The sequence below is a fragment of the Colletes latitarsis genome, chromosome 3 (assembly GCF_051014445.1).
Source record: "Colletes latitarsis isolate SP2378_abdomen chromosome 3, iyColLati1, whole genome shotgun sequence".
NCBI classification, from domain to species: domain Eukaryota; kingdom Metazoa; phylum Arthropoda; class Insecta; order Hymenoptera; family Colletidae; genus Colletes; species Colletes latitarsis.
Window position 1 is genome coordinate 37,604,794 of NC_135136.1, and position 13,813 is coordinate 37,618,606.

At 28.7% G+C, this 13,813-nt stretch overlaps 2 protein-coding genes across 16 annotated transcripts; both read right to left on the minus strand.

Moving 5' to 3' along the window:
* Positions 1–516: 516 nt before the first annotated feature.
* On the minus strand, positions 517–10,187 carry Ap-1gamma (adaptor protein complex 1, gamma subunit). 14 transcript variants are annotated; one of them, XR_013081855.1, is made up of 18 exons: positions 9,758–10,187; positions 9,445–9,663; positions 8,516–8,625; positions 8,096–8,157; positions 7,163–7,355; positions 6,918–7,064; positions 6,520–6,832; positions 5,926–5,943; positions 4,670–5,080; positions 4,348–4,578; positions 4,045–4,266; positions 3,798–3,925; positions 3,454–3,700; positions 3,063–3,318; positions 2,821–2,981; positions 2,659–2,751; positions 1,137–2,576; positions 517–984 (listed from the first exon to the last, which is right to left on the minus strand). XR_013081855.1 is itself a non-coding variant. In XM_076784291.1 (17 exons), the coding sequence occupies exons 3-17, from the start codon at positions 8,533–8,535 to the stop codon at positions 2,475–2,477; spliced, it is 2,604 nt and encodes an 867-aa protein (XP_076640406.1). In that variant the 5' UTR covers positions 8,536–8,625; positions 9,561–9,663; positions 9,758–10,187; the 3' UTR covers positions 517–2,474. The 14 variants fall into 14 exon arrangements, 13 of the variants coding, with proteins under 13 accessions (XP_076640406.1, XP_076640404.1, XP_076640408.1 ...); XM_076784291.1 differs by having other exon boundaries at positions 517–2,576; positions 9,561–9,663; XM_076784289.1 differs by having other exon boundaries at positions 517–2,576; positions 9,510–9,663.
* A 370-nt stretch (positions 10,188–10,557) lies between these two features.
* Positions 10,558–13,710, minus strand: Arfrp1 (ADP-ribosylation factor related protein 1). Of its 2 annotated transcripts, none has more exons than XM_076784309.1 (5): positions 12,852–13,710; positions 12,603–12,773; positions 12,391–12,472; positions 12,147–12,273; positions 10,558–11,454 (listed from the first exon to the last, which is right to left on the minus strand). In XM_076784309.1, the coding sequence occupies exons 1-5, from the start codon at positions 12,942–12,944 to the stop codon at positions 11,355–11,357; spliced, it is 573 nt and encodes a 190-aa protein (XP_076640424.1). In that variant the 5' UTR covers positions 12,945–13,710; the 3' UTR covers positions 10,558–11,354. The 2 variants fall into 2 exon arrangements, with proteins under 2 accessions (XP_076640424.1, XP_076640423.1); XM_076784308.1 differs by having other exon boundaries at positions 10,567–11,454; positions 12,147–12,318; positions 12,852–13,708.
* Positions 13,711–13,813: the final 103 nt, after the last annotated feature.

The following is a 13,813-nucleotide window of genomic DNA, read 5'->3' on the forward strand; positions in this document are numbered from 1 at the left end:
AAAGTATATATACAGTATTTGTATCATTATTCAATATCTTCACAGTTGATTTATATATATTTATATTTATATTTATAAAACTAATATAATATTGAGAACAAGTAGGCAGAGTACACCCCACTGAAGGGCTGACACTGTGTCACAGACTTTAGGACAAGGCCACTCAGAAACACACCCACCTGTTCTAGAATTATACATCTCCGCATTCATAGCGCACAACATATAAGGGACGGAGCTAAAATGCATACAATTATACTGATAATATACTTACTGGTATGTTATAATATTTATGATCGTAAGAGAAATTCAGGAAAAAATATAATAAAACACATTTCTTCACTTACTCAGCCAAAATACTAGATTCTTTTTGTATTAGACCTAATCGCGCTTAAAAACTACGTATTCATATAATATTATTACAATAAGGTAAATTAAATACAATTAAGTACAACTGTACCTTATTTTCATTTACATAAACTCTTGGAAAAGAATACTTGTAAATAGGATCACTATTGCTACATTTTACGCATTTTTATTTTGCGTATCTTTCATATGGTTTAAACGTACATTCTTTGTCAAATATTTGCATCAGATAAAAGAGATATAACATGTATAAAAAGATATGATACTGCTTTGAAAGGTCATTTTCACTCATACAAATTTTTAATTTACTAATTACAAATATTGAAATGAAGTTTCTTTGAACTCAAATCTTACATTTTATATACCCCAGTAAGTCCTATAATAAAAAGGAATGTAAAATACTTTTTTGTGTCGTAATTTTTATTAAGACTTTTACTACTACACGAAAAATATTTATGTACGTTTCTTTCTTAAATTGTACGTTATTCAATCATAATTTTAACTTTGATTAGTAACAAAAATAATAGCGATTCAAAATGTTTCTTAATGTCCTTTGTAATGATATTTTAAATAAAATATTATTCTCAACGATTTGAAATGACATATGGCAATATAAAATTACTTTTCAGTGGTTTTACGTATTTCAAAATGTATAATTTTTAACTGTGATTTTTACGATGTTAATCAAAATAAGGATGTACTTTTGAAGCAATATTTTCCAATGTATAAATTTTTATATCAAATGATGACTTATTTTCATCATAAATTTTTACGATGAAAAAAGAAAATCTTGTTTGATATAATTCCAAGTGACTTAATAAACGTATATGTACGTATAAAATAATACGACAATCAGAATTCAGCCCTTCAATGACATCATATACTCCAAATACATTCGAAACTGTATAAACATCACCCATAACAGATATAAATTCAAGGTATAGCAAACGTACACGCTACATGTATATGCATTTATGTATAACCCTATCCTCCCTCTCATTCAAAACAATTTTTGTGAAAGAAGCAAAGTTTTTCTATTATTGACATGGCAATTGTATCATAAACACATATGGTAAAGAATCCCACTTTGCACTCCGCATAATATGAATTTAATCACTTATATGTCATTGCAATTATTTAAGTATTTACAAGGCAATCGCGTTCATTTATTACTTACAAATATAGGTAGAAAAGATCAATTATTACTGCAAGATTTAAGTGCTTGTCGTTGATAATTGGGCAACAACATTTTTTGTGACAAACACTTTTCGAGTGATTTTTATATTTTGTTGTGTATCTTTTTTGTATCCATTTTTTAAAACTATCCTACACGAAAAATTATACGCTAAATCAAGAGCTGTAAGAATTCAATAAATCAAATAACAGTGTTGCATGTAATATTATTGTTCTATGTTTCTATATTCAATTAGAGAAAATATTTACATGTCTCACATACATGCAGCATAGTACAAGACAAATTTTACATTCCTTTCTTTGTTTTGGAATTTAAAAACTTCATTTTAGTAATAAATTTTACAAATTCTGAAAGACTTCAAATTAAATATCATACCATCTGCTCAACAAGCGTTAATTGAAATAAATTGCAAATGTACTTATATAATCAATGAAATAAATAACCAATTTACCAATATTATTTGTTTTAAAATCTTATTATATTCTGAATTATCGTGTAATTAAAAAAACATTTTTTAAAACTATTTAGTTCTGCTATTGTACCCAAAAGCATGAAATAAAAATATTAAAATACATATTCATATTGAAACATATTTACAAAAATTGTACATATGAGAAACGACTACATATTTAAGTTTTCCGCAAGTTTAAAATATGGCCAGTGAGCAGATGAAAAATACTTTTATGCATGTTAAAAAAAAAAAATAAAAATTCATTACGAATTTGCATCTCATAAAATTCGTACGATGTATGATGAAATATCGGTTTAAAACAATCGGAAAGTTTTATCTCAAATGTGTCCTACCAATATGTTTCTTTTTACCCAATGAAAAGATGAAATTGGGTTTCAGTCTATTTCAGACTCAATTACTTATTTAGACAGGCATATGTACAATTGTCTTCCTTAATATATGTTGTCACTGTGATGTTAAGGGAGGAAAATTATTTACTTCTGTTTGTTCCAAGACTGGTCCTGCTGGTCCAGTGTACGAGACACGTAATCTCATCCTTAGAGATACCTACATTCCAAGAAAATATATTGTAAGTGTCAAAACAATGCCATTATTAAATTATTAAATTAAAAATTCTATAGAAACTTACTTTGTTCATATTTGTAATTTTTAGCGTTTGTGTAACTTGTCCAGAAGGCGGAATGACTGTGCTTGATGGAGACAACATTTGTAATTGGAATGTCTGAAAATGTCAATGATTAACTTAATTGCTATTTGTAATTTACAGAAATGTAAATGTTAAATAATCAACCTTAGGAACTGCTGCTTGAAAAAGAAAATCAGTCAGTATTGCATTTCCAGAATTCTGAGCCGACATGTTTATAATTAACAGATCAGTAATATCTGGTGGTCTTTCTAATCTGAAGGTTATTTTAAGTCCTGCTTTGTCCAATACAATCATGGTAGGTGTATCTAAAATTACAAACAAAATGCTGTTTATATTCCCTCGACTAAAATAACATATAAATATGTATTCTGTTAAGTTATACAAACCACTCTGGATCGCTGATGAATTAAGTAAACCGTCTACTAAATAGTTGGCTGTATTAGTGGGACTGAATACTTGTGTTAGCGTTTGTGCCTGTGGCAGTGTAGATGTAGGTGTGGGTGCGCTTAAATCCAAACTTCCAAGTAAATCCAAGAGATCATTATTGTTTACTACAGCAGTCGAACTAGTAGATGAATTTTTATTTGATACTGTAGACGTCATTCCTAAGTCAGTAGTTCCAAGCAAGTCTAGAAGTGCACTCTATAAAGAGCACAAAAATTATATTTTATAAAATTTATGTGAATAATTGAAATTAAAATTATGTACAATTGCATTAATTATACCTCACAATTCAATTTAATTGACATTGAAAAATTTATATTGCTACAAACTTACTGAATCAGATGTTGGTGTATTTGTTTCCAAAACTGTTGATTTTTCTTCTTCGGGTTCTGGTTCGCCATTTACCAAACCAATAATACCATTAGCCTGTGGCCTTGCTGTTTCCATAGGAGGCATTCTTTCAAGCAACGCAGGACGTAAATGATCATATTTTCTGAACAACTGAGAAAATTCAATACCTCGTTGCTGCAATTCAATATGCAAATTGCTCCCAAATGTATCAATTATTTGACGAATTTTTCTATAACGTCAAAACATTATTTATATTAATAAATAAGAAGGAAAAAGATATGTCATTATAAAATATAATAATAATCAGACATATGGACAACACCTACTCGTTTCCCTTCTGGAATCTTGTGCTAAGTTTTGTGAGAGACAATAAGGTGTATTGTTTTGTTACAACTGTATTTTGTGGACTCCATAACAACCTTTGATAAACATCAATAACCTCGTCTTCTGTTAACTAATAACAAAGAAATAAGTTATTCTGAAAGTTTCTTGTAAGAGTTTGTAGATCTTTATGGATCCACAATTTGAAAAAAAAATAAGACATATATCTATATCTATCTAGATATTACATACATTGACTGGAGCATCAATATCTTCTGATGGCGGTGCATACAATAATAAATCACCGTATTCGCCAATACACCATGTTGCAACTTGAGCCAAAGGTTGTTTATCAGAGGTATCCTTCTCCAGTGCTTTCCATAGTGCAGTAACAGCAAAACCTTGCTGTGATTGTGTTTCCGAAATTAACTGAATAGTACATGCTACCACATCATCTCGAACATAATTTCCAGCCTAAGAATGAGTAAAAAATCGTTAAAGTATTATGAACATTAGAACAAAGAAAAAAGGTAATATAGAGCATAAATTACATACAGCAACAAGAACTTTGAACAAAGTTTCAAGATGCCAACGTTTGTTTGGCGCGAATCTTTCTGCAGACATTACTATATTGCTACTGCATTGAGCTTTAAATTCTGGATCGGCACGTTCTAAGAAAAGTAATAATTCTTTCATCATGTTTCTAATATTATTAGAATTTACAAGTGCAAAACTCAGCTCCATTGCTCGTCTTCTGATAGATACATCCGGATCTTTTAGACATTCCTAAAGAACAAATATGTAAAACATGAAAAATGTAATATATATTATACACGTTTAAATATTAAATAATACACAAATAATATAAGAACATTACCAGTATTGTTGAACGATGTCTTTGTACTGCACTTGTGTCCACATAAACTGTTTTCAATAATGTATTCAAAGCAACATATCGAATATTCTTATCATTATTTAATAAAAACCGGCCTAGTATGTTCACTGCCAGTACTCTAAGTCCACTTTCTGATTTTATATCCATAATAGATAGTACAGTTTCATATAATATCGTATTTCCAACATTTTTGCTAGTTTCTGTATTAGTTGCAACTTGTGCAAGTATATCATTCATTGCTTCAGATGCATCAATATCGTTACGTCCCAAAATTCGTAGAAGACGTAATATTTTCACTTGAAGGAAAGGATCAGACACTCCCGATACGTCATGTTCTGGAGAATACCCAGCTAGTATCAAATTCTTGAGAATTCTTACAAGATTTGGCACAATCTGAAAAAATGTTGGTTTTTTTATTGAATAAATTCATTATTAATTTCTATTTACATAAAAAAAGTTAAACGAAGAAATCTGAAAACATATAACAATAAAGAAGTTTAATAGTAACATTACATATTCATTGTATTGATTACAATATTGTTCAATTTTTGAAAAAGCAATATTAAATACTAAATACAAAGATAGGCAAAAAAATATGTTCATGTTTGGGACAAACTACTGTTAAAAAAAAATTAATAATATTGTAATATTTGAATTTACATTATATAAAATATATAATTATATAAAAAATATGCTCATATATATATGTATATGCATATACATACACAACACTACGAATAATATAAAACAGCTTATCAATATATTACTTCATTCGTCATTTAAGCAAAAGTCCTAATAAATATGAAAATTGACTCAATTTCTCTTTTTTAATATCATGTAGTTTTTTAATATATGTATTTGACAAGTAATACTAAATAGTACTACACATTTCAACTGATGCAATTACAACCATGTTTAATTCCATTATGTCTAATTTAAAGAATAAATAAATTATTAACGATAATTTTTGTCGTAAAAATGTAATCAATGCTAACAATGTATTCAATTAATAAAAATAACGATTCAGTCATATTTCCTAAAAGTCGTTTATATTACACTATACCTTTAAATACATGCACATATTTCCATTTTGTTTCAAGTATAGAAACTATAAAGAAGCAATTAACACGAGCAATTATATAAACACAATGAAAAGATTATATAAAATAAAAGAAAAGAATGAAGTCCATAATAAGCATAACATGCAAACGTATAAAGGGTGCTTGTATGCATTTTACCTCTCGATGGCCGCATTCCTAAGGAAGACAAAACCATACTTATATTATGAGTATTATTATGAATAGAAAATTAATGAGAAGGTACGAAATTATATTTATCTCACGGATCCCGAATTAAGTAGTTAATAAGATTCTTCATAAAATATTAAGTTTATATTACGATATTTATTTTCTATTAGTATTAAACATATAGTTATTAATGAAAAATAATACATCATTTCTTCCATTTGTCAAATTATTATTGTTAATTAAATTTCCATAAAGTTATAGACTACATTCCTTTCTATCATTCTTTGGTAATAATGTTAATTTATTCAATACAAAGTTTTACTAATGCTACTAATTCAATGCTCTGGTACATATTAATGCTACTACAGTCTAGACTGCATCTATCACACTAGTAGTAAAGAACTTAAATTGTATCAAAAAAATAATATAATCTTCTTTGATGCAATGACATAAAACATTTTAATAATGTTCAAGACATCTAAGTACTGTACTACTGTTCTTTGTATCAATACTAATATTCCTATGATTATTGTTGTTGTTGTTGTTGTTATTATTGTTATTATTATTAAAACATGTAAAGCTTACCTTTTTAAAATGATTCAGTGTATCGACACTATTTTCACACATTTCTGTGATAAGCGTAACACCTGTTATTAACACACCATGGTTTTTTTCCGTAATCAAGCTGCGCGTAGCGGGCAGAAACATTTCCATTAATTCTGGTACACGTCTAATAATTCTGAACGCACAAAGTGCTGCTTTTTTCCGAATGTATGCATTCGATGATTTCATCAGCCTTTCGACTTCGGATGCCAAATCTCGTGCCATTTCTGGCGAAGCAATTGCACCCAAAGTACACAATGCTAAACCAATAACAAACTGTGAACTATTTAAATCGCTATAAGAAAAATGTTTAAAATTATTATTTTTGTATATACTTTAAATAAATTCATAACGTAATACTATTAAAACACAACCCTCACTTTTTTAAACAATTTGTAATTAGAAGGTGAACATCTTGCCGTTCGTCTAAAAGTAACATTGCGCCTAAGTAACCAATTCGTTTGTCTGTAAACCTTGGAGATGCAATGAGTTTTAAACATTCTAATTGACCAAAATGAGCCGGATATCTGTAAAGTTAATCAATATGTTATTTTTGATAGAAATAGAATAGTTATAAATATTTTTATAAATATTATTGAATATGGTAACAAAATTTAATACAAACCCAAGCATATGAATGTACAAGAGCTTTGCAATATTGCGACATCTCCAAACACTATCTTCTTCTCTAAATGTTGAGCGTATATATGCACATTCTTTATTAACAACTGTCCTTTCTTCTGCTGCAGTACGTGCAGCTCTTATTTGTCTGATGAGATCCCTCAATCGTGTTGGTGCAGGCATTCTAACTGTTGAAACTTTCAAATTACAAATATGTTATCAATTTTAGTGTTAGTAAGATTTAATGAGTTAAGTGCTCAAGCTATGAACAATAATCATGTTAAAAACTAAATTTCATGAGAACCATAAGCAATAGCATAAATAAAATAGCAATAATCTATGTACATAATAATAGGATATTAGCATTGCAAATTATATGTAACATAAGGTAACTAAAAAATAAATGCAACTATTATACAATTTACTTTTTATAATTGTATGTTAACAAGGAAGTATTATATTTTAATGTTATATGTAAGTAATTCAAATATTTAAAACAAAAAGTTTATAAAATATTTACAGTAACTGTTTACATTAATGCTTTTTTAATTACAACATTTTACAGTCATATATTTATAATTCAATTTTATTTTAACAAGAAAATATCTATAAACAATATTCAGTGTATGATTATAATTAAAAGTTATTAATATTTTATAGATAATAATATATTTCAAAAATGAATATTATATGTTCATTCTAAAAAAAATAACAACTTTCTTTATTACACTAACATATGATTAACAAGATATTATTTAATGAATGCAATTTATACATAAAAATTCTGATATTATTACTTATATCAGTTTATTTAACTAAAATTTAATGCTTTATGTTCAAAACATATGTATATACAAATTAATAATAGCAAGCAAAAAATATTAAATATAATAGGAATTAAGAAAGATAATCATTGTTTTCTAACTGTTGTACTTACCTCTTTCAACTGCTTCATTAAAAGCTTGTTTTATGGAGGCCATGTTAAAGGCTGGGTTAAACCTGTAACGTACACACCCATGCTATTTTATACACACAAATCACTTACATACCATTTTCTTTGTTGTGCAATGACACCTGTGATCTGATTTCAAATGTTATTTCTTATTTACTTTGTGTAAGCAATATTTTATGAATATTATATAAATACAATTAACCAAATGTTCTTTTTATCATTACAATGACAACAAACTGTTTCTTTGATTAAAAGTATAACAGCAATAACTTTACTAAAACTAATCAGATGTTAGATGAGATATAAAAAATTGATCAATATTTGAACAATTATTATAATAATAATGATAGTTATTGCTATTCTTGTATATTAAAGACTTCTATATTATTAGAAATTATATATTACCCATGTTCTGAAGCATTCATGGTTTCTCAGTGTAGTTTTCAACCGTATACGATGAACTTCAGTAATACAAACGAAGTATAGCTGAATATGGAACACGAACTGTTTGCTTCCTATTGGGAAAAGGTAAGGTAATATTATGGAACATTCTAAGAAGTTATTTTCAAAAATCTTACACAATTATTTTTATAACACAAGTTGAATGAATCTAAGTAAATGTTCTCCGTTTTGTAAATTATCAGTTTTGATTTAAAAATCATTACAATATAAACATAATATCAAATCTTGTTAACAATGTCAAATAATACCTTTAAATTATTTCTTCAGGATTAATAATACATACAAGAATTCAAATGATCATACCGATACACTTATGTGTAAAAATAATTTACATTTTAGTTTCAAATCACAATTTTACATTTTTCTATATCCAGTGCAGTTTCATTGTTAAAAGAAATCAAATTTCGAAGAAAATTCTCCATAAAACTATCTTATTTGAAATTTAATATGATAATCTATCTGTAACCGAATTTGTCACCGACTTTGAAATCGTACAGTACAAAACAATATACCACGAAAATGGTAAGAAGAAAACAATTAATTACGTTACATTGACCAGCGGAGAGCATAAACTTAATGTTCTATTATTTCTGCAATACATTAGGAACGTGCGGTAACACATAAAATAACCGGTTTCACTGCCGAGATCTAAGCACTCGATCAAAACTGTTTGCAATGCATGCAATGGATATTACCTAGTTCTTTTTGAATGTCATTCGACCACGAATTCACGTGTTATAAAAACGCGTCGCGGTCGCACGCTCGCATAAGTCGACAGCATATTGTAAAATGTGTAAACCGGTTATATAAAGAATTCGTTCGCACTGAAGGGCATCGAACCAAGGGTTAGTTTTGTAGCTGTCAAACAGTACCAAGTCAAGGACGTCGTTTTCAGAAAACTCGAAGTCCGGAATTTCGAGCAACGTTTACGACGTACGTATGAGATAGCACGAAGGTGCGTCGTGTGTACCGTTGTCGTATCGCCCACCTTTTACACGCAACTCGTATGACAAATACGGCGAGAAATGCCTCGCCTCCCAGGGCGCGAGTCGTGCGCCCTCACTCACTTTTGCATAGTCTCTATTCTGCACCTGAGTATATCGGACTGTATTGGTTTTGTATATAGGTACACGTTGCATTCCGAGAACTTTCTTCTGAATTTGATATACGATCAACAATACGTACCGTGTAAAACTTTGATTCACAACGAGGACCTAATCAACTTCGGAAAAAAACCATAGACATAGTTAAACTGTTCGCAGCAGTCTAGCCTATAGCGCGACACTCTCCTCAATAGTCCGCGGTTTCGCGCACCAAAAATCAAGATGGATACCACATTGTCACTGACGTTATTGCTGATAATACTGTCATTTTGGTATATGGTATCCTGACCAATTTTCGTATCATATATGTTCCCTCGATCAGGATCATCAACGAACACAAACACCAAATATTATTCTTTCGATGTATATCGTGTTATTTCGTTTGTTCGTAGTTGTAATCGCCGGTCTCTTATTTATACTTTTGCTCAACGTAGTGAGTAACATCAATGCTTGTTTCTCAAGCGCGAAATTCATACTGTTTCATGAGAAATAATCTCGTACGATTCGTTCATTTTCTGTTTCGACAAGATGTGTTACTTAAAATATTCTCAATGATGCAACGCTTTTCTTATTATAAATAATACAATTTAAAAACCTATATTGGAACATTCACATATGATCAGAGTGTCATTGCACAATTGTTAAAAATAATACGAGCGTAATATATAATGTTTACACAATGCGTTTAGTATATGCTAATACAAACATATGTTTTTCTGTTCAATGTATACGAAATATTTAAAAATTTTAATTAAACAATTCGTAATAATGCACAGCAATCCAAATCATTATTTTAAGTAATATGCCAATGCAGTTATGTGATATTTATTAAAAAATTACATTTTAATTATATCATTAATATAATGATAATTATATTTTAACAGCTAATTTTGTTGCTATATTATGCACAGTTGCAAATAAATATATATTCTTAAGCATTTTTAGTTAAAATGTAGTCATATAATAATATATAATTTCTTTATGTTTGGAAAACTTTGATTTCTTTTACAGAGATTAGAATTGTTAAGATAGTCACCTTCTGTTTAATTCTGGTGGTAGAACACTCCAATCCTCAGAATCATAATAAGACCACATGATGTACTAAATCTTAACAAACAAGGGACTCTGTACAAAGCCCAAATGCTAAAATTACAATCTATATATTATCCAGCACACACCTGTGCTACAAGTATTCTAGACTTTATCACAAACATGACAGAATGTGAGGCAAGGTGTTGGCATTATCTCTTATCTCGGTTACTATCCTGATAGCAGCAATACAGACAAATTGTGTTACCAAAATAATTGAATAATCTATTAATTGTACTACATCAATTTTTACATAAAAACTGAAATAGATTTAATTATGATTAAAAAGCAAGCAACAAAAGATGACAAATTATTAATGTTTATGAATTAATTGTATTATATGGTAATTACCATCAGGTTAATGTTAATAATAATATAACTAAACTATAACAAAATTAATAAAATGATCAATAATGCTGTAACATTTTTCTATCCTCAAAGGTAGGAATCAATGCTTACAAATTATTTAATTAGAAAACAAAATTTATTGGTAGAAATGTAGTTACTTCTAATGTAAATGCACACATTTTATACATTAAAATACTGTTCACAGAATAACCTATATTTTAAAACAATGTAGGAATGTCATATTAAGACAGATAACTGTCATTCTGATTACGAGGTGGCCGAACATCGTTGTTTCTCTTGACACAGTTCACGAGCCAGTGAATGCCTTCATCTACACCATCCCTTTTATATCATATAAATGGTTATTTAAAATATTATTTATTATTTTCTAAAATTCTGCAAACAATTCTCATATGCTTCATAGTACAGTTTGTTTCACTAATTTAAAATCATCCTTTACAGTATATATTATTTTGTACTTGATCATTTTTATTGTACATCATTTCATATTTTGAGATAATTAATAATAAGCCTAAGTCTCGAATTTATACATATATCTTTTATACAAAATTAATAAAAAATATTAAATTAAATCAAAATGTAAATGAAATAAAAATTCCAAAAATACAAATAAAACTGTTTCTAGTCAGTATTTATAATATTAAATTATAATATAAATACACTATAAATTTAAAAAAATTCTAGAATACATAGTTATAATTATATTCTTGCTATTTTGAAATAAATTTTTTATATAACATAATACTTGCAAATAGATATCTATTTATGTAACCATGGAAATTGCTGACAGAATTCATTGTATACATTAAAAAAATTAAAATTAACATTTATTTGATAATGAAAGAGCTACTAGTAAATAATCTATTGTACATATTTCTAACAAAAAACTTTAGTTACTGTATTTGCTTCAGCTAAACATATATTAAAATTTAAACAAACTTAATTATGTATGAATTTAATACATTTTAAATTAAATTAATTTGTATATGAATTTAATACATAGATTTACATACCCATTTAAAGCGGAAACAGGTATTACCATGCAGTCTCTTCGACCAATCAAATGTGCATTTTGATTGAAAATTGGTTTTACTTCTCTAACACCCATACAATCAGGTACATCCTGCTTATTTGCTAGAACTAAAAGAGGTACACCTATCAGGTGTGATGACGATATAACTCTATCTGCAATAAAATATAAATATTCTTCTAATAAAATATTACAATTTAACACATATCATTTTTTTTATAATTTACCAAAGGTTTCCTTAGACTCAGGAATTTTTTCACGATCTGAAGAATCAACAATGTAAATTACTGCATGTGATTCTGCATAGTACTGTGAATGTAAAAGAATGTATTTTTTTTTCAATCACGAATATTACGTTTAAAATGCCTAATAATATACAGTATATAAACATGACAAAAAAGGTATAATACTATAAAATATAAAATCGAATATTATTTACTTTATCCCATAATGACCGAAGCTCTTCTTGTCCACCAAGATCCCAAAAGTTAAAACGAACACCAGCAATATCAATCTTTCCTATATTTAAGCCAACAGTTGTTGTAATTTTGCTAGGATTCATACCCTTGTAATTTTTCGTAAATTTAGTTTTTGCCGCCTCCAAGTATGTCTATAGTACAAAAATCATTCATAAACGACTTCATGTTAAAATATTTAACCTCAATTACACGCAGTTTATTATTATTACTGTTTTCCCGGCATTGTCAAGTCCTAATATTAATATAAAATATTCATCTTTTTGCACGAGATACTTGTACAATCCATACAAAAGTGTGTACATTTCACACTATTTTAAAGCAATCAGATTTCTACGCTCTAATTGTGGGTTATTTTACACTCTTCATGAAAAAAATCGAGACAAGTCGTCGCTGTCTCTAATCACATCCTACCGCACGAGCCATGTTGCGTGAGCTCGGCAATTCGCACAACTTCGGGAAATCGAGAAAGAAGGCCAGTGTGAGCCCTTCCTTCTTGATTTTGAACAGCGAAACCTGTCCTCGCGTCAATGGCATACAATTTCGAATCTCAACTGCCCAGACATTTTTACGTTCCGAACCATATAGGCACATACATATAAACAAAGAATTATTATTTGAAATAATAGAATAGTTGGAAAATAAAACGTTTGAAAATAGCTTTCATAGTCTCCTTTGATAAACTATTTTCAAACGATTTATTTTCCAAGTATTCTATTATTTCAAATAATAATTCTTTAATTTTATAACAAGGAATCTTTATTTAATATTTAATTAAATTTGTGTCAATTATATTTTTATATAGGATTGCAAATATAGGATGTTCAGTTGTATTCCGGAGTTATTCCGTAACAGAGATGTTCAGTCTCTGAGTTGTTCAATATAAGAGTTGTTCAGTTTTTAAGTGTGTTCCCAAAGATGGCATTTTCTTCGTCTTCAAAGAAACCCGGGTTGTCCCTTGGCCGCTGTTCGTGAAACATCTTCTTGACCATCTTCGGAACTCTTGATTGAATGTAAATCTTCAATTAAATTCTTCATCTCGCATCACGGTCCGTCTTGCTTGGTGGTTGAGGGATAACTTCCGCGAGCGCCCCAGGGGGCTCCCGTAGTGACCAAAAAGGACGGACCATGACGAGGGACCCAGATGTCATTTGTGCAACTTTGATAGATGAAT